General features: G+C 44.7%; 1 protein-coding gene across 4 annotated transcripts in view; it reads left to right on the top strand.

Annotated features, from left to right (window-relative positions):
• Positions 1-25,732, top strand: part of LOC144934590 (zinc finger E-box-binding homeobox 2-like) — a 195,538-nt gene that overhangs the window by 101,379 nt on the left and 68,427 nt on the right. For 2 of the 4 annotated variants that reach the window (XM_078860559.1, XM_078860558.1), the window contains exon 1: positions 19,325-19,506. The exons of 1 other annotated variant lie outside the window; for it this stretch is intronic. In XM_078860559.1, coding sequence (XP_078716685.1) covers positions 19,413-19,506 — 94 coding nt within the window. In that variant the 5' untranslated portion in view covers positions 19,325-19,412. Of the gene's footprint in view, positions 1-19,324; positions 19,507-22,390; positions 22,467-25,732 lie in introns of those variants that run through there. One more of the 4 variants, XM_078860562.1, reaches the window with a different exon arrangement.

Genomic DNA, 25,732 nt, shown 5'->3' with positions numbered 1-25,732 from the left:
ATGGAATTACAGAAGGTGGATTATTATGCCACATGATCGTGATAGGTGGCAGCTTGGTAAGGCCTTCATCCAGCAGTGGATTGACCATGGTTGATGATACATTTATTATTTTAATAATCTGGTTGAGCAATGTCTATTTTTATAATCTGGTTGAATCTGTCTTGAGACCAGTGCATTTTTAAATCTCAGAACCTTTCATCGTGCACACGCACCAACTATGAGCAGTGTAGTGGTCTTAGTATTGAGTAGTTGGGCTACGTCATCAAGAGGTTGGTTGTTTGGTTTTTTCGGTAAAGTCACGTAGGTAAATTTTTTTATTTTTTTACCTACGTGACTTTACCGAAAAAACCTAAGAATATGAATCCTTGGAGTCACGAAAGCTTCAAATCTAGGAGGTTGGTTGTTTGGATCCTGGAAGGGAGGGTGCATGGCGAGCAGAGGAAGCTGCCTTCAAAATAGGATGAGCCGCACAGCACAGCAACATTAGTGTTTGTGGTCAGGGAAGATCATTCTAGAAGCGTATAAGACAGTATGATGAGAATACATCTGTGTATTTAATTCAGTCCTGTCCTGGGGTATGTTGTCTTAAATATCAAGAGTTTATTTAGGTTAACCGTATCGTTCTACAACTCATGCTATATTTCGATTTAAAGCTTTCGTGACTGCAGGGATTCATCTTCTTGGTTCTTTCGGTCAAGTCACGTAGAAGGGAAATAATAAAATAATATAAATAAAACATAATAAAGTAATAATATATGTTTAATTTATTTTATTTTATTATTTCCCTTCTATGTGACTTTACCGAAAGAACCAAGAAAAACTCATGCTATAAAAGATATGTACTGTAACTTCAAAATTCAAGCCTGTACTTGCGAATTACGTGATGTGTGGCGCAAGTCTATTACTCGACAAGCACACATCGTTTTACTGGGGGTGAGAAACACGAACTTTGAGTGTTGCACCATTCCAGACCTACAAAAAAAGAACACAATCATGACAAGTAATTAAAAAAATGCCCAGGAAGCCACTTTAGTCTGCACAGGTTATAGACGACGTGTAGGATATGTTTTGTTTAATGTTCGTTCCACTGTGGGTGGGGATTTGAACCTCCTTTTGGTCGCAGGAATGGAGTTCATCATCTGGCTTGTATCAGACACAAGGAAGCGGAGGGATACGTTGCTGATCAGTGTCATTAAATTGTGCAGTGGATGGACAATAGCAAGCCTATGTCTTAGCAGAGATACTGCATTGCACATCTAGGTAGCCCTATGGGCGCGCCACGCTTTGACATGAACCTCATGGTGCGCTGCTATTTCCTTCATTAGCGTAATGGCCTTCCCCATACACCTGCAAAATCAGGTGACATCTGATTCCATCACATGCCTAGCTGGTTATGCCCACTACACCTAATCCAGGCGTAAGCTCATGTGACCACTGAACTTGCACGCGCACCGGGAGCCCTTTATAGTCCACGATTGGCCCGAGTCCAAAAGGTGTTTGCTTGGCCTGCCATTTGTAAAGCACCGATTCCCAGAGTGGCGATAAAGCTTCTTCATTTCTGCCAGCAACAGCTGATAAATATTAGCCTGGCATTTCTCGGCGTCGCCGAACAGCAGCGTCTCTGTGCGAGGACTGTGCGGCCCTGTGGAGTGCGTGAAGCGCTATTTGCAGGAGCACTGCGAAGTGCTTGTTCCGTATGCCCTGCCTTCCAAAAATGCCACGCGAAATCGACTTCAACGTGTCGCCTATCAAGCTCAACTTGCGGAGAAGAGCATTTAATTATTTTTTTGGGGTGGGGGGGGAAAGTGCATCAGTTGAACGCACGTGCCTACACAAGTTTACCCTCTCTCTCTCAAAAGCACACGTGACTGCACGTTCCGTTACACGCAAATGTACGTACATGTGTCACTCGTTTTTTGTTTAAACTGTTACCCGCATGATAGCGTTTGCCGTAATTATTTATTCACGTATGCTTATTTGGGTTGGAGTGATGGTGCAGTTAGCATGTTGTACTGTGAACCCAGTCACCTGCGTTAGATTTTCTGGGCATGAATAAGATCAGCAGTGACTGGTATCTGAACTGGTCATGGTCACCTTCCTCCTCCTCCTCCTCCACGTCCTCCTCCACCCCCGATCCACCAATCTGCACTGACCAGCGTGGTGATGTATGATAAATACAACCCTCATGACCAACATGGTCCAATAATGGATGACAACATTTCGTAAATTATTATTCTGAGTAGTATAGCCTTGTTTGCTTATCTTTTTAATATTTCCATTAATTTATGTGGACAATAATATTACATTGGGTAAACTAAGCGACATGTCTCGGACCATGTTCGTGAGCATAAGGCCGATTTGAAACATGGTAGGACCAATACTTCTGCCGTGGCTGATAATTATTTTAATGCGGCTGGCTCACACTGAATTTATTTCTCTAAGACGAAGGTACTTTGCAAGCCTACTGGCTATCAACAAAGTTTCGTTTATGAAGCAATTCATATATACAGACACAGACACAATTTCAACCGAGAGGATGGTTATGAACTCAGCAATCATTGGATAGATGTCATCAAGCCATTTGGGTCATGACTTGATTTGTGTTTTCTTGTCAACCTCCACCGTCAGCAGTGTGGGTATGTGGAGCGCGGTACAATGATTGCCTAGCGTCCCTTTGATTGGTGGAGACCCACTGCCGGTATCGTTGTTTTCTCTACATTAACATTAGCTGCCCCGCCCATGCTGCTGACACACTTGGGCTACGCCCATCTCTAAACCTTTATAAACAGTTTGCCTTTAGAGGCCAACCCCCCTTTTCCTGATGACGACCGCTTGTGTTGCGATCAAAACGTCGTGGGTTTTGTTTTCATTTTTATTTATTTTATTTTTTATTACCAAAAGAACCAAGAATACGTCTACATTATAGACTGCCAGTACACTCACTAAACTTAAAAACCATTGCTACAGTCGACATTATAGACTGCCAGTACACTCACCAAACTTAATAACCAGGCTACAGTCTACATTATAGACTGCCAGTACACTCGCTCCGATTAAGCACCAGGCTACAGTCTACATCAGTGCTTTTTTTTCTCCCTTTATTTTGTATTATTATTTTCTATCTACGTGACTTTACCGAAAGAACCAAAGAATATGAATTCCTGCAGTCATTATTTATTTTCACTTTTGAAATTGTACCCATGTCCATAGTTCATCTCTTTAAGAGTATTGTTTTCTTCACTTGATTAAAATTATATACAACTAATACCTTTCCGTGTCTAATATAGATGTGCACTCTTTAGCATACCACATGTGGTTATAGCTTTACACGAGTGTGTGCATATATATACTGCCAATGATATCTGTATTGGATCTCAAATGTTCTTGAATTAATTAATTGGTTCACTTTGAATGGTAAACCCACAATCATGTCCACTAACAAAAATAGCATCCTTGTACAAAGCTCACTCTGATGCAGCTGCTGAAATATTAATCGTTAATTAAAACAAACAAAACCGTGCAGTCGCAGTGTTTTTGTAACAGCTGTGCATCGCAAAGTTATGACCTGAATATTTTTTTAGTTACAAATATTACAAGTTAATTATATCTTTTATATAGGTCAGGCGGCAGGAACTACAATTTGTGCGAATGCCAGCCAGCCTGCTAAGTGTAACATGCAGGGCCGTATAACAGAACAATCTGGCACGTAAGATGTAGTCTACCAAGGTTTCGTATTCAGTAAGATCTTAGCAAATAGGTTTGAAATACCTGAATGTAATCTGTACAAAAACACATTTTCGGTCTAACGAAGGCTGGTTCAATTATGCAGTTTAATAGAAGCCTTTTACATCAACTGCACATTTAATGGCTTTTCATAAGCTCCATCCCTCCTGCCTCTTTAGGCATAATTTGCCAATGGAAGCGAAAAGGTCTAAAGAAATATGCACCACCAACCAAAAGTTCTCATTTGCGCTTGTACAGTATATATATAAATCATCATAAGAAAGAAAGAGTCTACCCACTGCTGGATGAAGGCCTCCCCAAGCTACCGCTGCATCTCATGATCTCGTGATATAACGGATTGTCGAGCTCCTACACACGAGATGATTGTATCGTTCCATCTCTGCGGTGTACGACCTTTGTCTTCCACTCCAACATTACTCTCGACCCACGGCTATCATCTATTCGAGTGACCTGTCCTGCCCAAGCCCGCTAACTTTTCTTCACAGTCGCAGGATATCAACATGATATCAACATGATGTTCTCGTCCTCTCAGTGTCACCCCAAGCGTGCATGTGTCCATGAGTCTTGGCATACTTTGTTGAGCAAATTGTTGCACGTGACATTTGTTTTGCCCATATTTATCTTCAGCCCAACTTTGAAGCCTTCTTTCTCCAAGAAGTTAATGCATCCTTTCCTGAATTTCTTTTTTTTTGTTTATTGGTTGTGATAATCACTACGTGATTGGCAAAAAAAGAGATGGCAAATATGTTCCCCGTTTATGTTGATGCATTCATTTCTCCAATTTTTCACAAACATCTTCTCGTATTGCTTTGAAAGCGCGCGTTCCTGTGTCGCAATGATCACCGGGGACAGGCAGAAGAGTAATAGGCCAGCCAAAAATGTTCTGCAAGCCGGGTTTAGGAGAGGTTTCTCTACCATCGACCCTATACATATTGTATTATAAATCAGACTTCCACGTTCTCACAGACAAAGGTTTATATAAATAGATAGTCAATGATTATTCTGGTCATTATTTAACATTTTGTAACACATTTGAAGTACCATGCTCAATCAATTGTTCAATCAATCAGAGCCATTTGTGGACATTCCAGATTCATATGACAGGGACTAATCGAATATATACCATACGTAAATAATCACTGATATGATACGTATTATACATTATCATGTTACCAAAGCATCCATTTATTCACAACCTAATATCATTCCACTGATGAAGGCCTATCCATGCCGTGTCAGTCATGGTGGTTGTTTAACCATATTTCACCATGTTGGTCATTTCAGGTTGGTGAAGGGGGGGCCCAGGACTGGTTCAGATGTTCCACGCCTCTGATATTAGCTGTGGTCAGGAATCAAACTTGGGCCCCTGGGATCATAGCACACTATGCCAACCACTGCACCACCCGTCCACTCCAAGTATACGTTATGTACATTTATAATACATGATTAGCATTTAATATGTTCTCAAAGGCATATCTTTAGAAACGTCTTTAGTTATTCTGGCTTCGTCACAGTAGCTGCAGAAGTGCCAAGTCCAAAGTTGATGACATGAACACAGCTGTCAGGTTGAATGTTTTAAACAAAAGCTGATTTTGCCACAGCAAGTCATTCTCTGCAGAGATTGTACCGAAATGGGACCGCACGTCCTCATCGCTAAGCTACGGCGATGAATCCTGGCAACGTTGATGCATTCATAGTGACCCTTGGGTTGAACGTGTGTGGAGTAGAGAGGGCCACACACGTTCAAACTGCACGTGCCTGGCCTTAAAGTGTATGAAGTGATTGAGACCGAAAACACTTTAATTGAAGATGGCATTCATTCTGTTGGCAATGGAAAAAGACGAACTGTATAAAAACCTTATAAGCAGTTAAAAGCCTCTTCAGAAAAAAATGTATTATCAAATAGCATGCATTGGGGATAAATTAAATCAACACAAGGAAATATTATAAACCCATATTGAAGCCCAAGACCAACATACTGTCAAGCCAACATTGAATCTTAACTTCCTAAACTCATCTTATTTCCATTCCATGTTTGATAGCTATATATACCCCAGTTGTGGCAGTTGAGAGTAACGGGGCTGTGTTTTTTTTTGTTCAGACAAAAATGGAACGACCCATTAAACTTTGCATGGGAGCAGATCTTGTCTCCCCGTGCATAAAGCTATCGGTGTCTCCCATTCGTACACGAGTTTCACTTTCCCAGCGAGGAAACAAACCACCTCCGGCCGTCAGGCAGTCAAGAATCCGAGCACACACGCACGTGCACGCCAGTGTTGTCGTGCTGCCAACCTGGCGAATGCACACCACTTAAATCATACTCGCTTAGTGAGATTTAGGCTTGGGAAAATGTTGGTCATTCTGAGAATACCCCAGGGTCGAGGCTGAGAAAGTGTGGTGTCTCTACCCTCCCCGCTCACCTCGACTCCGCAAATAAACAGCCGTCCACATAGCACGGCCCTTCACTCACCATAAATCTGATTATTATCGTCTAAAATATCTCCTTGTAAGCACAAATGTGTACTTGTGTCTTTTACTAAGAATGTACAACAACAACAACAAAAATGCACGATGAACAAAAATAATCATCAGATAAATATCGTTCAGGACTGTAATATAGAAAATGTTCCTTACCAGTCTCCAAATCTGTGAAACACCATTGCCTGTGAGTAAGAGCACAATAAACTTGACACAGCGATAATATATGCAGTGCGGTACTGTGATAATTATCTTGCATGCAACCTTTTAAAATAGTAATTATTATAGTAACAAATGCATGGTGATGTTTATTACATTTGGTTATTGCATTGTCAAAGGTATCGGCAGAAAAAATGTCTAAATAAAATTCCCACTGCGCCAGCCTTGTTAATAGCGTACAGTACTGTGCTTCTATAAGTCAAGCTCAATTTAAATGTTATTATTAAATTGTGGATAAATGTTTCATCCTGTATATCAAGCCGTGGGTCGATCCATGTTTGCATGTTGGTGGAAACATGCACAAATCAGTTGAAAATATTACTGATTCGGCCAAACATGAGCAGAAACCGTTATTCGTCAAAAATATGAATAAGGCTTTTGCTTAAAAAAAAGCACGTTGAATTAAATGCATTTGAAAGTGCATTGCATATTGAATGAATGAAATAATGCCTCATCTAAATAAAACAGTTTAGAAAATGTCCCACGTTTGCTCTGGACTTCATAACAGCAGGACATACACAGTGGCAGAGGTCAGCCTCGTTGTGCCCAGTTTATTTAATAGCTCAAGGAATATTTATTTTTTAATTGCAGGAATGTCAAAATATTTCGTTTTGCTTCTTACATCTGATGTGGAATACACAAAATTGGCATGACATGTAACCCCTTAGCGAATATTTCTCTTCTTCTCTGTTCTGAGCAATTCATGTCCGCGCTTTACTCCAGAAGCATAGATGTTGACAATGTCACAATAATAAGAAAACACAGCTATCGTGAGGAGTTTTGTAAGTGTTTGTTTATCTGTTTGTTTATTCTACGTATTCTCCCAGAGTCTACACGTGAGATGCACCATTTTGTTTACAGTGCGGTAATGGTAGTAACGTTAGGTCATGTGCCATTAGACATGACTCATAGGATATGTTCTGGATGCATTATGTAAACATGACATCGCATAATAAATAATATATGCAAGGTTAAGTGACTTACTAAGCCTGAAAGAATAGCAATGGAGCATATTTTTTTCAAATGTATATCCCATTGTTTCTGGCATGTGATTTTTATCCATAACGAACATGCATTTCTCCCCTCTCCCTTTGATTAAACAATCTCATTGTGTGATTCTCAAACTCTTTAACATGACATTTTAGGTAATAATTTGGACAGTGTAGCGCACGGAAAATACATGCTCCAATACATCTACTCTACAAACATGACTATAATTAAGCAATGAATGTAGTCTAAGATTTAGTTAAATGGGAATGTTTTGGATAGTAAATCAAAGTTAAAAGTTATTATTATTTTTTGATCCGACAACTCTTATGTATATATTACAGGTCTGCATCATCCGCTGCTTATCTGAGATATTTCATATATATGTCCATGTTGGCTGAGCCGCATTAAATGAAAGCATAAACTTGCTACCGGACACCGTGCTATGGCACTTAGCACACGGTCAGCAACACCAACGAACAATGGAAGTCTTTACTCTCCGGTTCGTTTCGGTAAAGTCACGTAGATAGAAAAAAGAATAAAAGAAAACAAATCAAGAATGAAAGTCTTGTTAATAATGTTACAGATTGTTGTCTCTTAATTGCTGGATGGAGGTGTTTGACCATGGTCAGTGTGGTGTTGCTCAGGACATCTGATCTCAGGACAAGTTCAGATCTCACTCTTGAACTGGTGATAAACCCATGGCCAGCAATCACACTCAGGTCATTGGGTTCGTTGCAGCGTGTTCGAGTACAGGCTAGTCCAGATGTCTTGTGACTCCCCCATTTAATTCTCGAAAACTTGATATTTTTGAAAGTAACGTTTATTCAAAACAGAAATGAATATGCAATGGGGAAAAAAATGTTAGAGGTCAATTAATTGGGTGTCACGAGACATCTGGACCACCATGTACATTTCGCCAATGATACCTCGATCAATAGCATGACAGGAGAATATTGGTTGGACTCATCCGATGAGGACAGTAATCCATATCGTCTTCGCCCCATCCCCAATCCCTCACCCTTTCTTTCTCTTGTTTTCCAGTTCCCCCACAGCATCAACCACTGCACGGGGCTCTATCCCCCCCCCGCCCCCCCCCTTTTTACGAAAACCCAAAGCCCCGACCTTCCTGTGGAGAAACTGGCTCACTCAACCTGCCCTTCCCCTCCCGAGCACGTTAGGATGAGTGATGGGGCTTCCTGCCTTTCTTCCTGGCTCGCTGCAAGGTAACACAATGCTCGCGCTGACAGTGCCGTTTCCCTTGCGTGCTGGGAAAACACCTCCACCGAACTGGCCACGACAACGAGGCGTCGTGTATATTATAAAAAAAATAACTTTTATCGCTTTTAAGAGAAACCAGCTCCGGAGGGATTATTTGAGGAAGCTTCTGCGGGGCAGGTTACCTGACCGCACTCTGTAATGGATGTGGTAATGCTGCTTATGTCAGCTGTTAGCGAATTACAGCATTCCTTTGCGCCCGGTGACTGTGTTCGGGGCCCGTGAGACACGGAGGCATGCAGAGGAGCACTGCTTTGTCTAGAGGGAGGGAGGGCTGGGGAGGAGGAGGAGGCGTGTGGGAGGTTTGGGGGCGGGGGGGGTCGGCAGGGAAATGCAGCATCACCATGGCAAACTTAGGAACTCATCTGCTTATCATGCCGTGTGTTGCCCGAGGAGGCTATCCGTTACTGCAAAGTTACGTGCCTCTACAGTAACTTTTGTACACATCTGGGTGCCACGTCCACTGTGGTTTTTTAAAAAAGAGACCGTTAAACACTGCAGTTATCCATTGACCTGTTTAGCATGAAGTTTATCCACTCCTCCACGATCGCTTTGCGGAAATTCAAGGGTGGCCATCTTATGGGAAGACTGGATCCAGTCATGGCAACGTTTAACTCCCACTATTGTGGTCCAGGGTCACGAATTGACACGAGCACACCACCATTGCCCGTTTGACTTGTTTAGCTGCTTAGAAGGAAGGTTTGCGAGTAGGACAAAACAATTCAAAACGAACATTGACTTCTCATGGAATATTGTAACATGCGACTGACCACCACTCGCCGCTTAACACAATCGAATCTCGAGTACTGCACCTGTTATATATGTCATAGTAAACGTGCAATCCTGCAGATATTCGCTCACACGACGAAACGCTTCCACGAGAAGGAGCTCTTGAGAACCCACCTAGGGTGTATTTGGCCAACTGTCATGGTGGAATAGGTACGGAGCACCTTACCCCATCGCACAGAACCTGCCGATTGACGGGGTAACCATTCCAGCTGCTAGCTGTACAGAGGTGGGATCTGCGACCTCTGGATTGCAAGTCCAGTGTGCTAACCATTGTCAAATGGCAGCATCCCCATAGCATCTGCAAATTGGACCTATACCAGTATTAATCACCATTGGTCGTGCATTATGTGTAGGCCTTCGCTGTCATTTAGTGACAACAAAGCCACTGAACGTGTTATTTGGTCACAAATATGGCTGTTACGGTGCAATGTACGAAGCGATCAAACTTGAAGTCTATTTGGGCAATGGATAAAAGAGCATACGTGTTTTATAAATAAAAGCCCCATCGGACAAAAAAGCAATTTGCGTGTTATAATCTTCAATTAGCAAACAATAGCTACAAGTTGATGGACCGTCTTGAATTCAATAACAAAATAAGTCCGACCACTGTTTCTCAGTGAGGGCCTTAACCTATACACTGGCCTATAATGCACGTTCCAAGTTCACCATGATGGATGAGGATACGAGTGACAATTGAAGAGTCCCTTTATGCTCGGCGGTGGGTCTTCAGGGGGGCGGGCGGAGGGGGTCATAGCGAGACACCCTTATTTAAAACAGTGTAGTTCACAATAAATGTCTCACACCTTTTTTGATGCAGCCCAGGGGTGACACGTTAAATGTGTTGTGCACCCTTTATTTATAGATGTATCGGTCACAATTGCCCTCTCGATACATCCGCCACTGTGTAGTATACCAGTCTATTCACAGACACTCGATAGTGAAGGACGCTTATTAATTGAAGTCACTGCAGATCATTACGGCACCGAAATGTGGGGTTGCGGAGGAGCTCAGCTAATGGCAATGTGGCATCTATACATCACTTTTTTTGCACGTATTTACATTGCTATAAAATGTCACGTAACCCACATTTTATGAAAGCGAGTTTCAACATTGCTGGCAGTGCATTTAAAAACTTACAGAAAAAAAATGACGTCGCCTAAGTGAACAACCTAAGTAAGTGCACACGTCTACAAAAACAAAACAACCGTTAAAAAAAATAAACCCACGCTACTTGATTTTTCAATGTGACAATGTCAATATGAGACGTCAACCCGTATAATTTCTCTCCTTACCTCCTACTGGTTCAATAATGAAGTTAAATGTAATTACTGCACATATCAAAGGACTATTATTGGGAGTGAACTGCCTATTACAACTTGAAAGGAATTCCTTGCCAGCTCTTGCCTGCACTGCAGGTTCATTGGAGTATCACGTGGAAAACAACTTCGCCTTATCTACGCCCTAGCAGACTGTCCTTGCGTTTCACATTATCATTATTATTTTTTTTTCTCCTTCAAATGCAGTCCATCTGACCCGCACGCCATCAAGGCTGTGCGCAGTGGTGTACCTTCACACGTATCGCAAAAATACTGGCAGTCACAGACGAACATAAAAGACGTATTTTAATGCTAATACAGTCGACACTGCTGTAAAGCATCCAGCTATGCACAGGATGATAGGATAGATCCTTTACTTATTACAATAGCATTATGCTATTTAGTACACTTTTTAGTTTCAAATATAGCATGATCTTTATTATGCTTACTCTTTGGTTCTTTCGGTAAAGTCACGTTGGTGGAAAAATGTAATAAAATAAAAAATAATAATAATATATCACGACGTTTCTTTATTACGCTGTTTTGCATAGATTATGCATGCATGCATTTGTAGTGCATCCATGTGTTGTGTGTAGCTTTTGACAACATCGGAATTCGCCGTCTGTTGCCAAATCTTGAAAGCCAAGCAGGTTTTTAGGCCTGGATAGCGCTTGGATGAGCAATCACCATGCACAACAGGTGGCATAGGCTCTGGGGCTGTGTCACACGCGGTCGAAGGCAGTGCAGAAACATCCATTGTTGTACTGTACGTCTATTCTCTCCTGCCTTTCCCAACTCAGACTGACCAGCACGGTGAAGTAAAGTCAAATAACCCTGAAAACATGTATGGCATGGGGAGGTTCTCATCCAGCAGTGGATTGATACACACGTGTGTATAAGTGCCATTTAATATCTGGTGTGAGCCCATTGAGATATTTGTCAAGGGGAAGGAGGTTACTTGAAGAAAAAAATGTTTAAAAGTTCATGTTTTCATCATTTAATATATTAATACTATATTATCAAGCACATATTTCTAAAACACAATTGCAAGTACCCAAATTTCACATTTTAATCCCAACCTTTCTTTAGGACTTACTCTCTATGAGAGAACAAGTGTGTTCGTGCTTATTGTTAGCTAATTGAAATCTAAAGACCGTTCTCAAAAAACCCCAAAAACACCTTGACCGCTTCTCGTCCATATACTTTACTCGATACTAGAAGGATCATGAACAGGCGTTAGGCCTCTGGTCTGTCAGTGAATCGAGCCGCGGCACACGGCGATAGGTCTGATTGGGGCAGTTCCCTCCTTTAATTTATCGCATTCCTCCACAGGGAAAGAAGAGTGGTTGCCACTTTCTGCCTCTCGCGGTACAGTTATTCACCCTTACGCACGTTTTTAAATAAGCAAACAGCCCTGCCATCGCGCGCGTGTGTGTACCTACAGCGCGCTCGGGGTGTGGAAGAGGTCTTGTTTCCTGCAATGACTTGGAACATTCCAAATTAAATATTCCGAACCAAAGCAAGCCACGACGGCCTTTGTTAAGTTTAACTTTGTTGAGAAAGTACCCCTTTTGCTTAATGTCCAGTACATGTAATCCATCCACTGTTGTGCAGAGACACAGTACACAGCATCCACATTGGCATTATAGACGTAAAATGAAATTGACGTTGAAAGTAAGAATAAACGAATAAATAGCATCGCAATAAGTCACTGCAGGCAACGTTGTCGCTAACATGCCTTCACCGGGTTGTTCAGGTGGCCACTAATAAATGACCTTGAACCAACGCGCCAAATGCAATTTCAGGATCCCATTGTTTATATTTCTTCCCCAACGTTCGTAAAACATTTTTTCTTCCAGCAGATAAGGTGAGCACGCACACACGCACGAACTGGGAGTGCTGCTATCACCTCTACAGAATTCAGAGGAGACATTCCGAGCGCACCGCTTGCCCCCACCTCAGCCGTATAAGGACATCACTGGGAGGTTTCTTCAACAACAACAACAACAACGAGAGAGAGAGAGAGAGAGAAAGGCCACGAGTGAATTAACATCATCCCGTTGCATTGTCACTCGCATGTGTACGTGAAAGATTCCCCTCACTGCTATGCAGTAGAGCCTGATGACTGTTGGCATGTGTATGTGGTAGCACTTAGCAGGCGGGGGTTTTGACGTGGGACTTCTTCTCCTGCCGCCGAAGCCAAACTGGATTTAGGCAGCTAACCCCCATAGCCTCAGATGTTACCATTCTGGTATCCTTTCCCAAGTTAACAATCCAGCACTCACTAATTCACTCCAGTCACCCGGTCAGTCCCTTATCACTTTTCTGTAATATTGGTTTCGTAAACCTACCGCAGTGGTTACTTTTTTCCGTGAACCTCACTCATCGATTCCTTCACCTATTTTGAAGACTCGATGTTCAATCCGTACTCTGTTCAACCACCACGCAACTGGTCACAACGCTTCGCTTTCCGCTCATTATACCTCGCACTGCTCATCTTTGAAATTCCCTCCCATCGTCTCTTACCAGGCTCTTATACCTTTACTCAAGCCAAGAAACTTGGTCGTTATGAACTTTGAGAGTGCTGTTTGTTGCTGGTCACCTGATGTTTTGTGCATTTGGGCTACACTGAAAAAACTATGCTGAAAGGAAAAAAGTTTACTTGTGCCTCTTTTCCTGTGTTCCAAAAGCGTATTGCGATTAAGATAAAGCACGTTTGTATTAAGTTGAACATCTTGCCAATGGAAATGCTAAATCTGACATTGAACGATGGCTTCATGATCAAATGTGTCAATGGAGCACTTGTGAGTGCTTGCACTCCTTATGTGCTCTCTTTATGTAGCGGGGGCATTTCAACATTTTACACGACATGCCATATATATTCATCGTTGCAAACCACTTGAATTCCCAATACCGGGGAAAGGTGCATGTCAACAAAGTCTGACGACCTCTAGAGTGAGTGGCTTGCTTTGCCTTTTCACTGAAGCAACATATTCTACATCACGAATCTCCACAGCAAAGCAAAGTGTCTTGTATGCCCCCTTTCTTTCCTTCCTGGTTACGTTGGTCATTCGAAAGTCCACAGTAATGCCAGTGTCCGAGATGCATGCCTCTCTGTCAGCCAAACACATTTTTCCATGTGTATGTGTGTATGTGCGGACACATTACACGATGGATGGGAGGTATGGTAGTTTAACAAACGCGTGGGTCGGCGTGGTGGGCAGCACTATAAGGAATGGCTTGTTAGCTGAGTTCATGGGAGAGAGCAACACGTTGAAAAATGGTTTACAGCTTCACCTGTTCTAAGGACTGACAGATATTTTAAAAATGTTGATACATTTCAGGCTGTGGTAGAGACATTACAAATGGAATCCACAGGAGTGGCTAGAGTGGCATAACACAACCAATATTTGGTTTCTTGCATGACACTGCAGCAGTTGCCTAATCACACACAGATGTGTGATATTCAATGAATTATGAATAGGCCACAATAATTTCCACAATGTTTTCATACAGCGGAAAGGGAGCGCTGGAAGCGCTGGTAGCATTCGGCGCTCGGCAGCCCGCGGATAAAAACAAATCCCCGTGTTTTTCTGAAAACTGAGAAATTACTTGAGAAATGTTCACGTAAAAAAAGTAGAAAAACGAATGATACATACTTTTTTTTCTCACCTGGAGTGATCATTAACTGGCGGTAACTGAATTATGTATTAATGGCAGGTTATTACCGCCGTAGAAGCGCTTTTATTTGACTCTCATCACCCACACACTCCTGCAACAAGCTCACTCTAACCTCCACGAGCTTATGTAACAGACTCTCATTAGTCGACCTTTTCAAGTGTCACATACAGTATTCAGTTGGCACATTCCAGCCGGTGTGTGACTGACGACACTGAGTCTTATGACTCCATCCACAGCGGACACACCGCACTGCGAGTGTGTCATACTTGTCAAGTGTCAGAGCACTGCATGTCACTTTACCGGCTAATCCGCTGTGATAAGACCGAGTTGTTAATACAATAGTAGGACCGAATACAACTTAAGCAACATGATGGTTCAGTGGTGATGTGCATGGTAGTGATGGTGATGTGATTCTGCTGTACCCCTGGTGCTTGTGCTGAACATGCTGCTGATGGTGTAGTTTTTGTCCTCGTTGTTGTTAGTAGTGGGTGCAAAGCAGTGGCGTAGCGGTTAGTACATCCAGGCTTAAAGTCTGGGAATTCACCACAGTACCATATGCTGTCTGGACCTTCCCTAGATCAACTCGAAACTAAAATAAGTCCATGTTGTCAGTGTGTGAACATCGACACGAGTGATAAAAGGTGTCCAGGAATGACACTGGCCACACCACCCCCTCGCGTGCCATGCCAGCCTAAATGCGTACTTGCTAACAGCATTTGCTCCTACAGTCTGTAAGGCTAAACGGGAGATTTTGTCTCTCTCTCTCTTTGTCGTTACAGCTGTCTCCAACCTCAATGTCTTGCTCTCACCTCCCACCTCCAACCTCCCGCCCCCATTACTCCCAACCTCTCCTCGTCCTCCCGCCCAACTCCTGTTCAAAGCGTTCCATTTTGTACACCAATCAATACCCAACAGATTCGCGCGAGGCACATTATCCAATTGACGTGCGAGTTGAGCGCACGGCGAGAAATGGAAACGCGCATCGTGGAGGGGGCCGCAACGTCCTGGAGTTTGGTTGCCGCTCGTGTAACACGCCCCGCCCGTATCCAATGGCACAACACGGGGCTGGGTTTGACGGCCCCCTTTAACGTGAGTTACTCGCCTCACCGTCGCGAGCCCCAATGGCCACGAGATGCCCCATCTGATGAACTGCTGTGTGGGCTGCCAAATTTTTGACAGTAAATATTTCAGATTTACGAGAAATGCAAACAATGAACGCTCAAGCATTCTTAGCTGCAAGGGCATGGGATATGAATTCTGCGGCTGAAAAATAGCCGTGCGAACATATCGTCACATTAATAAATATGTGTGGAAAGTTAGATTTGGGAATATTACAGTATACTGTAGTCTCTTTTTTATTTTGTACAGTGTTTATTTACAATTATTAAGTAGAACGGTGGTGCAGTGGTTAGCGCAGTGAGCGATGGACGTGGCGAGTTAGATTTCCCAGGACGGCAAACATCAGTGGTGAGTTATATCCGAACCGGTCTTGGGTCAACTACCCCTTTCACCAATCCACACTGACCAACTTGGTCCAGTAACCCTCATGACTGGCATGGCCTATGGAGCCCTTCATCCAGCATTGGATTGACAAATGACTGTCAATTATTATATTTAAGTGGAACCTATTCACAACGATCCTCTTCTTTACTGTGCTCCATTTATTTGTCCAACTCTCTCATCTCAATGGGCTCCGTCCAGGCTCAAACTAAATTTAATCGAACAATTGCTCGAGTAGTGTGCGTTTTTCCAGCTCTCAGGTACATAACATATAATGTACGTATTGCACATTTAACAAAAAAACAATGCACCAATACTCGAACGAATGAAACAATTCGCGATGCACTCTGCAGTGAATGCTTCTCATTTTCCAGGAGCAGCAGTAACAATGCAATATCAAGCACGCTCCCTTCAACATCTGTTTCGGCCAGAATCGAATTAAAGAACAGATTCTGCGAATGTTACTGCAATGCACGATAGGGCAACGTTTTATGATGGTATTCCGACTGGACGAATTTGCGCACCTCTAGATACGTTTTTTTCTTAGACCGCGTGCAATGCAAAACGTAGAAATATGTCCGTTGCAATTCGAGTTTAATATTTGCGACTTTATAATCAATGAACGCGCATGCTTTAATCTCGGTTGAGCTGTGCGCAATGGGTCTATGGCTACTGCAGAGGTTTTTGAAGAGTTTCTTCTATTGCATTATCCGACGGCTCGTTCACTCTTTTGCACGATTTTGGAAACATGTAAAATACGACGCGTGAGATTACCACACTGCAACATCGTGACAGCGAGGCGAGGTTTATATCCACAGTTGACACCTCCTGCTAGGATAATTCATACACACAATCCTCCCGCAAGCTCAAACTATGGACGGCCGTTCTCGCGGTCACGTGCGTTGGTGCGAACATAGCGATTGTTGAATGTCTTTCGAGAGGGCGAGTGGAGGATTGAGGGGCAGTTGGGTGACTTAACGCGCTCGTAATGTTTTTAAAACGCCACGAGTGGCTTATTCTGCGCTTCACGCTGAAGGGTAAAACGAGTCCCGCCCACCCCCCCGTGAAATGACGCGACTCGAAAGAGTAGCGTTGGAATAAACTCAGGGACTGCTTCCACGGAGTAATATTCTCATACCCCCGGTTTGCGGGTTCTGCGTCACATTCAGTTACGTTAAATACATCTCGCATCGTCCGGAAAATGTGTGTGTGTGTAACTAGAGCTGTTCGAATCTGACCGACACATAAACACATCTACCGGATTATAAGATGGACTCACACATTTTACTTTAAATTAAGGGGGGGGGGGAGTGTGTCTTCTAATCCCGACAATACAGTCATAATGCGCAGTTATTTGTGTGTCCACTGTTGGATGAAGGGCTTCCCAAGCCGTAATTCGAGCTGATCAGTGTCTGGGAATCGAACTGGGGTCGAAGGGTTCACGGAACAGTGTTCTAACGACTGCACTACCGCTTAACTCCAGAGAGAGTTGTAACTTCTGGTGATGTTTTTTTTACTTGCCATGTATATAGAAATTTTAAAAAGTATTTCTTTTTTTAATACACCATATGTGTCCACGGTTTAAGATGCATGTATACAGAATGATACATTTAAAACGATGTTGATAGAAGGAAAGGACGTTTATGTTTAAAAAAAAGGCTAAATATGCACTCAGACCTTGGGCTAAAACATGTTAGAATCCTGCATTCGGTGCAGCACATTGCGACGGCACTTTCAAAATGAGACTAAAATAAGTTTTCGTCAATAAAAGCACAAGCGAAGACACGCTGCCAATGTCGTTTTGACACCCCTCAAATGCGATATATCTGTGCAACACACCATGTACGATAACTCGCAAGGGATTGACCCATTTAAAAGCACATCGACTAAAATACACTCGCGTCTGTATGCTGTTATTAATGCCTAAGGCGATACGAGCTTGCAACAATCTCACACGGAAAATAAGCAAAAACGTGCTTGAAATAACAGACAGAAACAATTTGCTAGTGCGTGATTTCCAAGTAGGAAGATTATAAACGAAAAGACCAACCATCACGTAACAATGGTTGTGCACTCAGAATTAAACTTTTAATGTTAACAATCCAAATAGCCACTTTAAACGCATTTGTACAGCTAACATAGTTTAATTCTGTTTGCAATTGCACTTATTAATGTATCCGTGATACACGTGCAGAAAAAAAAATCAGTGCGCAATGCCCTACCGTGGCTCGCTTATTAGCACCAAATAAATGTACAACTAATGCCCGACACGGAATATTACAGCGACTATTCCACGGATTCCTTTGGCGCGGCTTCCCCTCTTGGCTTCGCGAAGCAGTTGTCATCTCCAGAAGTCCCATGGCACGTACAGCGAACAGCGGGAGCAGACGAAGGAGTAGGAGGAGAGGGGTCAGGAGGAGGAGGAGCAGCAGCAGCAAGAGCGAGGAGGAGTGCGCGCTCGTATCGACTGGTGGTGGAGTCACGGGTGCGAGACGCGCATCCACCACGCTCCGTGCGTAAACGTCGCTCGCTGCTGCCCCGCATCAGAGACGCGCAGTTCGCTCGCTCGCTCGCGCAGGGGAGGCGACGCGCCGCCCTTGTGAGCTGCGCGCGAGTAACGGTGCCGGGCGGAGGTAGCCGTTACCACAGTTCGCTTTAGAGAGAAAGGCGCCGGGGGGGGGGAGCGAGAGACAGCCAGAGAAGAAGAGAGAGTGTGTGTGCGTGCGTGCGAGGCAGAGGGCTTAAAACACACACAAAAAGAAAACTTTCCGCTAGTGTATCCGCTCTACGCATCCCCTCTCTCTTCACCCCGATTGTGCGCGCACCCACGCGTGCGTGCGTGTGTGCGTGCGTGGCTGCGCGGGTCTGTTTCGAGATGACGCTAAACATGAACGCATCGTGAGCTACTGCTCAGCTTAATTAACTCGCTCCGAAAGCGTGCCTGCCCTTTTTTTGTACCGTTGTTATTTTGTTCATTAATTATTCGGGGTTGCTTTGCGTGCGTGTTGATAGTGCGCGGCTGGCCTCCGTGCGAGCCGGCTTCATCACGAGCGAACTAGCGAGCGAGCGAGTGAGCGTAACGATTGAGTAAGGATACTCGTCGGTATTAGTAACTCTGAGCTATAGTGGGGCGGGCGGGCGGGCGGGGGAGAGTACAAAACAGGCAAGGCAACAGCACGGACGCATCCCCGTCCGAGGCTCTGCTGTATTTAAATGAGTTTGGCAAGCGGAGCGGGGCGCGGTCAACGCGAGTGATCTGCAGGGCGGCGGCAGCAACGGTGGGCGAGAGGGGTGGGTTAGGTGGGCGAGTGGGTGGGTGGGTGGTGGGAGGGTTAGTGGTTGAGGTGGTTGTTGGTGGTGGTGGTTGGAGGTGGCTGTGTGCTGGGAACACCGCGCGCAGCAGCTTCCGAGAGCTGAGAAATGCTCCGAGTTTTATCAATGAAGCAGCAGCCGATCATGGCGGAGGGACCGAGGTGTAAGCGACGAAAGCAAGCCAACCCGAAGAGAAAAAACGGTGAGTTTTCCATCGAGCACGTGCTTATTACTTTTTGTTTTTTTTTGCTTTTTTCCGACGTACAGCGCTCGCTTTTTTTGTTGTTGTTGCGCCGTTACCTGTGAGACGACACCGCCGCCGCCGTGGCCGAAGCGTTCCACGCACGGCCTGAACCGCGCGCTAACGGGACGGGAGGTGAGATGTGGTGGGTGGGTGGTGGTGGGGGGAGAGTGGGGGGAGACCCCACGCTTCGCTACGAACGAGGTGGCAGCGTGTTGAAAACACGCAAAAAGTGCCACGGGCAGGAACAAACGAACGCGGGTAAGAAACTCAAAAAAGTTTTGATTCGAGTTGCGTCGTTGTGGTTAGTAAAGTGTTAAGTTGGTGTTCCGCTGCGGGTGGGTTTGCTCCCAACGGCGGATAGCGGAGCGGTGAGTGCCCGTTATGTTCCCAATTGCTCTTCCATACGTTTAAAGCCCCGCGTCACGGGGGAAAAAGAAAAAAAACCTCCGAGTTAGAGATGATGTTGTGCGAGAAGCGGGTGACGCTGTGCGGTGTTGCCGCTGTTTGTGTGTCGAAGCGATGGTGCGCGTACGTGCAAAGTACCGTGGCATTCATTCCCTTTGTAATTTCATTTCGTATTTCAGTGTGAGGCTACGCACGTTCTTAAACCGGGATTTCAAATCGGCGATGTAAGTTTGTGACGAGTAGTTGTGCGCACATATATGCGTAGCCTAATAAATAATTGAGACGAATCTTTGACATAGTCACGTTATCTTATGCTACAATATAGGGGCACGCGTGTACATACGAAAGCCATGGCGTGTGCGTGCCAAAAGTGCGTTTGTTTCCGTACGTTCCACGTGTGACATGCGCGTGAAGGGTCCACGCGAGCCGGCTAGCAGGCTCGATGCCGCTATCCACTTTCGAATAGCGGTCCCCTAATTCTCGGGAGGGGAGGAGCGGGGTACATTCTGCCGATCCAGCCCACGGGTAACCGGATACCTCTGCGCTGTCTCCATCTCTGAATGCCCCACGTCTCTTCAACCAGTCGCTGCCCCCCCCCCCAAAGCCACCCGCAGCAGCTCCTCGCGACAAACCAATTTAAATTTTGGGCCGAAGCAAAGCACTCAAAAAAACAAGAACACAAAATATATCCCCACGATCGCTCCGGGCAGGACGCTGTTTATTTATTTTGTAGTTGCCGTCCCGGCAGTGTTGGGGCGCTGTCAGCGCCAATTGAAGCGAACCAGATGTGTGATGGAGACGGCTCGGGCTCGGGTTACACAGGGGGGAGAGAAAGGGGTCTCCGAGACCCCGGGAGGGACGGGGACCCGAAGCTTCTGTGGGCACCGCACACAAAGACAAAGATCCCCCGCAGAGCCTTGGCAGGCTGTTGGGGGCAAGTGCTGCTAGCGAGTAGCACCTTATGAAGGCGGGCACGGCGCACGAGGGAATGTGTGGGTCAGCACCACGCCCGGCCGCCTTTGTCTCCCGAGTGGCGATGTTTACACGCCGCAGCAGGTACTCATTTGAGGCTGAGTGAACCTAGGGGATGCCCAGGACCGGTTCCGATAATCACCGCTGATTTCAGCCGTGAGCGGGAATCCAACTCGGCCCGCCTGATGTCGCAACACCGTGCGCGAACCACTGCGCCACCGCTCCCACCTCTCACACACACACGCACGCAGGCAGACACACCAAGCGGGCACCACTTTTGCAATCACGCCTCGTGGCGCAGTGCAAGATGCACGGTGTGTGTGTGTGCAATGTGCGTCGTGTGCATGTGTCTGATAGTGTTTGTGTCTGCCGCTGCGTGTTTGTGTGTGCGTGTATGCGTGAGCGAGGCATCAGATAACACGAAAATAACAGTGGTTGTGTCGTGCCGCGCAAGGAGGAATAAAAGCCCCCTTTTTTGGGCAAAAGTGATGACCGCCGCTTAATGCTTGTTGCTGCCCAGTGTAAACAATCCGATGCGATGCTCTGATTGGAATTAGCCAAACATCATCAAACGGCGGCAACGACGAGTAAGTGATGTCGCTGCACTGTACAATGAATGGAATTAAAGTGGACATGAACGCTGGGATGTTTAAAACACACGAAAAAAGTCCCGTGATTTCTTTTCTCACAAGTGGGTCCGCCGTGCTAAAAGCACCTTCGGGTTTTTTTTTTACAAAGTGATCCGCAAGTGATTATTTTAAATGACGTTAATTATAGCAACTTGTTAACGAACCAACGGGCTGCGTGTATATTTGTAACGCGTCTACGTGCACTCTATTTCTGCCAGGGCGACCCCCCAGACGCGGAGTTGTGTGCATTGCACCACCCCGCCTGTGACATGTTTGTCTTCAGAATTTCGCGTGGCGTACACAAACTCTCGGCAAGAGCCTCTTGTGCCGAACCTGTCCCGATCGATGATTGCAAAGTTGATCTGAAACGTCTCGCGCGGACGCGTGATGCAAGCTGCACAAATTTGTACGTGCGAGGGATTTGCCCCTGGCAGAAGCGACAAACGGAAGGGAGACTTCATGGCGCGCTATTGTGAACACGTAAACGTGACATTTCGCAGCAAGCTTTCACAGAGTGTCGTTACACTTCTGTTTTACCTTCGCGAGGTTACTCGTCAGTATTATCCGTACAGGCGAAACGCGGTTTTCTGGCGCTACATTTTAAATAGGTGTACTTTGTAATTGTTTTTGTTCACTACGGTAAATACGTTTCGCCATGCGATTAAATGTAATACCACAGCAGTAGAAGTAATAATACAACTACTGCTGCTGTTGCTGTAAATATGCCACGCCTCCCAACACTCACAACCCCCCGCTGTCCAGCAATATCGCCAGCAGAGGGAGGCTCGAAATGCTTGGCAATGAAGCGACGACGGTCAACTAAAGTTTATTATCAGGCGCGTCCCTCTCTCCTCCCGAAAGACACACCGACAGCGTCGATACAAAGGATCGCTGGCTGAGGAAGACGGCCGTGTAGGTACCCAGCTGAGCCTTGGCAAGCTACAACTTCAACCGGTTTACTTTAAGTCACATTAAATGTGTTCTATTGCAATGTTATCCTCGCTTTATTTGTGGACGTGCGTTTTTGCAGCGAGGCTAGTGCGAAAGGGGCGGTTGTCTGTAAGGCGATTGTCTCTTTGTGCGTTGTGCTCATGATTGCCTCCACGTTCATTGAAACAAACAAAACATGAATCGCACATTATGACACGCTAATCTAATCTCATATGGGCACGGTGCTGTGATCGTAATATTGAACAGATTTTGAACTCGTTGGTCAAATTTCCATGTTCAGTGCATATCTCACCAATTAGATGAACAAAAACATCCGTACGCACGAACGCGTGCTGCGTGTGGTTACAGACAATACCTACACCACCAGAGGTGGACATTGCATGGCCTCAATAAGTCAGGAGGAGCGGGTTTCATGTGTGAGTGTCCCTCTGGCGTGCATTGCAAAGCTGTATTCATATGCACACATACAACACTTGAGCATCAGATTACATTCACGAATTTCTCTTATCGACTACCTGCGCTGCATATTTAGCGCATTGTTCAGAAAACTGGAGAATGTGGTTATGTATGGTGGCTTTAAACAAAAGAGTGGGCCTCGTATGCAGTACACCGAAAATTAATGCCAGCTTTAATTTAAAATGCAATTATGCGCAATGTATCTAATCTAAAGCACGCAATTAAACATATACGTATGTCCGAAATTGCTTTGGCATTGAACAAGGAACCGTGTTTTAAAATAGAGATGAGCTTTCCAATATCATCTGCTAATCCAGCAGCATTTGGTTAACAATCCTGACACTGCTGATGAGACCCAGAAAGTTAAAACCGTTCCAGAGTTTGCTTTAAACAAATAATGATTGTTAATTTTGGTCCGGAAATATAATAATATGGTGATGGACTAAAACGTATTTGTATTTATATAGGAAGACACAAAATGCATATCTCCTCATATTTTCTTTTAACTAAAAATAGAGCAGGCGTTTTGAGATTGTAACGATTATCGTAAGACACTTTAATAGACCCTTGGTAGAAGTTCCTCAGTTGCAGTCGTGAACGCTAGTATATATTTTTAAACAACAACACAAAAACGCGTAAAAAAGCACTCAGCCGTTATGTATCATACCAAAACCATCAGCGGTCCCTGCATAATGCACATAGGCTGAGTGCTTTTTTTGCGCGTTTCTTTTGTGTGTGTGTGTTTCGCTTGAAACTCATGGTTTTCCGGCCCGCACTGGGGTGGGCGAGGAAACAGCGTGTGTAGCCGTGGCAGGTGCGCGAGAGGGTTCGTGCCACGTGCTGCTTCTGCCGCGGAGAGCCCGGCCCGTGGCACGAGAGCGCGCGGCGTGGAAGAGGCGCGCGCGCGTGTGCGCTCCTCGAATAACGCAAAAACCGCATCGCCGCCCATTGCGCCGAAGACTCATTGGAGCCAGGGGTGGGGGTCCGAACTTATATGCCCGGGAGGGTGAGATATCGGGCGGTGCCATCAGTGGGGTCTAGTGGGTGTGAACGCGTGTGCTTTAACAGGATGCACAAGTCAGCGCTGTCCGTAGTCTATAGCAAGTGTTGGCCTGCGGCAGTTTTGTCCAGAGGGAGTATAAAAAGCCCGGCGTAGGGACGTCGCTTTGGAGTGATTTATACAGAAGTATGCTGATTGTACGCAATGTGCAGCGCACGTGTGTTGTGTATCTTATATTGTGGATAAGTAAACATGCCCACGATTTCATATGCACGATCTATAGCATGTTTGTACGAATCTTTTCAAAAAAAATTATATGAAGAGGAATGAGTTTGCCGATTGGCGATTGTTACTCCTGTGCACTGTTGAATGACAGTAGTTTGCCTTTATGTGCATTGTTTCAGTGTGTGCCATTTTTACATACTCCTATTAAAAACAAACAATGCCTTTTCTTTTCCGACTCACTGCTGGCTCGGCTTCTCTCCACCCCAACAGTAACTCTTGTTGTGAGTGGCTGCGAGTCGTTGCCACCAAAGCTAGCCGGGTAACTGGCTGCACGGGATTTTTCCATGGAACAAATAAGCATTGAATTGAAACGGCAGCAAAAGTTCGGAAGACATTTCATAGATAACGACATGGAAAGACGTGGGATTAACTATAACAGAAGATTGCCTGCTGTTCATTTAAAAAAGCTCTCACTTTTCAAATTGTGCTGCTGTTAATGTAATTATTTTGGCAGAATACTCTTTAAATCCTAGAGAATATGAAGAAATGTTAACCTCGCATTTTATTACGTAAAAGAAGAAGATTGCTTTCAGGAGGATTGTGAGATGAGGATGACAATTACAGCCGTCTCTTATTCTCCGTTGCAGAGCAACGGATTCTCTAATCGTCCATTCTAAAATAATCTTAGTAGTACGTGTAAAGTTCACAAAACTGCACGCGTTCATTACAAACATATCACGTGTGTGAAATGGGTACTAGCAGAACGTAATGATTGTGGACACGCTGGGAGTTGAAACGCGTTTAAATGTTTCTTGCCATTACGTTACGCTCATCGCAAATCGTGAGTGTGCGCTTTGATTATGGCAGGAGCTGCATGCATTTCGAGGTACCGGTGCATGCATTGCTCCCACTGGCATTGCTAGTGTACGGGTGGAGAAATACACGAGTATTTTAATCACAGTGTCTCTTTCTTTGAACGCAGTACTCGTTAAATTATAAAACATTCGTCCTTGGACAAATAGCACCGCGCTTTAACTTACGTGGCCATCTCTATTTTGTGTGCTGCTAAGATCAGAGGTCAGGTGTCGTACTATATACGAACTTGTAACACGAGCACAATTTCACTACGCGAATATGTTTGAGAGTGAAATCCATACACGTAAAGTCTATCACCTATCCCACGTATTCGAGCGCATTCGAGAATATGTCAGTGAGTTTGCTGCGCTTTTTTTTTATGTTCATATGATTTGCCGAGGACGTATTCGTGAAAAGCATTGGATAACGGTACGCAATATCAGACATGCTCTCATGCGTATTTCTTTAGCTTTTGTAGTAATGCACAATACAATCGCACTAATTTTATCACTGAGAATGATCAGCCCCAGAAAGGCGAGACTGCAAATGAACATGCTGTGCTTTGCGTTGTGTTCTTTATTTGTGTGTTACTTTCAACAGGATTTGACCCACGCGTGTGTGTATATGTATATTTAATTGTATTTATCGCAAGCAGGATTATCTTTTGCTTGAATTTTTTGGGGGAAAAGGA

The sequence above is a fragment of the Lampetra fluviatilis genome, chromosome 10 (genome assembly GCF_964198595.1).
Source record: "Lampetra fluviatilis chromosome 10, kcLamFluv1.1, whole genome shotgun sequence".
Taxonomy (NCBI): Eukaryota; Metazoa; Chordata; class Hyperoartia; order Petromyzontiformes; family Petromyzontidae; genus Lampetra; species Lampetra fluviatilis.
This window is presented reverse-complemented; position numbering and strand designations above follow the sequence as displayed.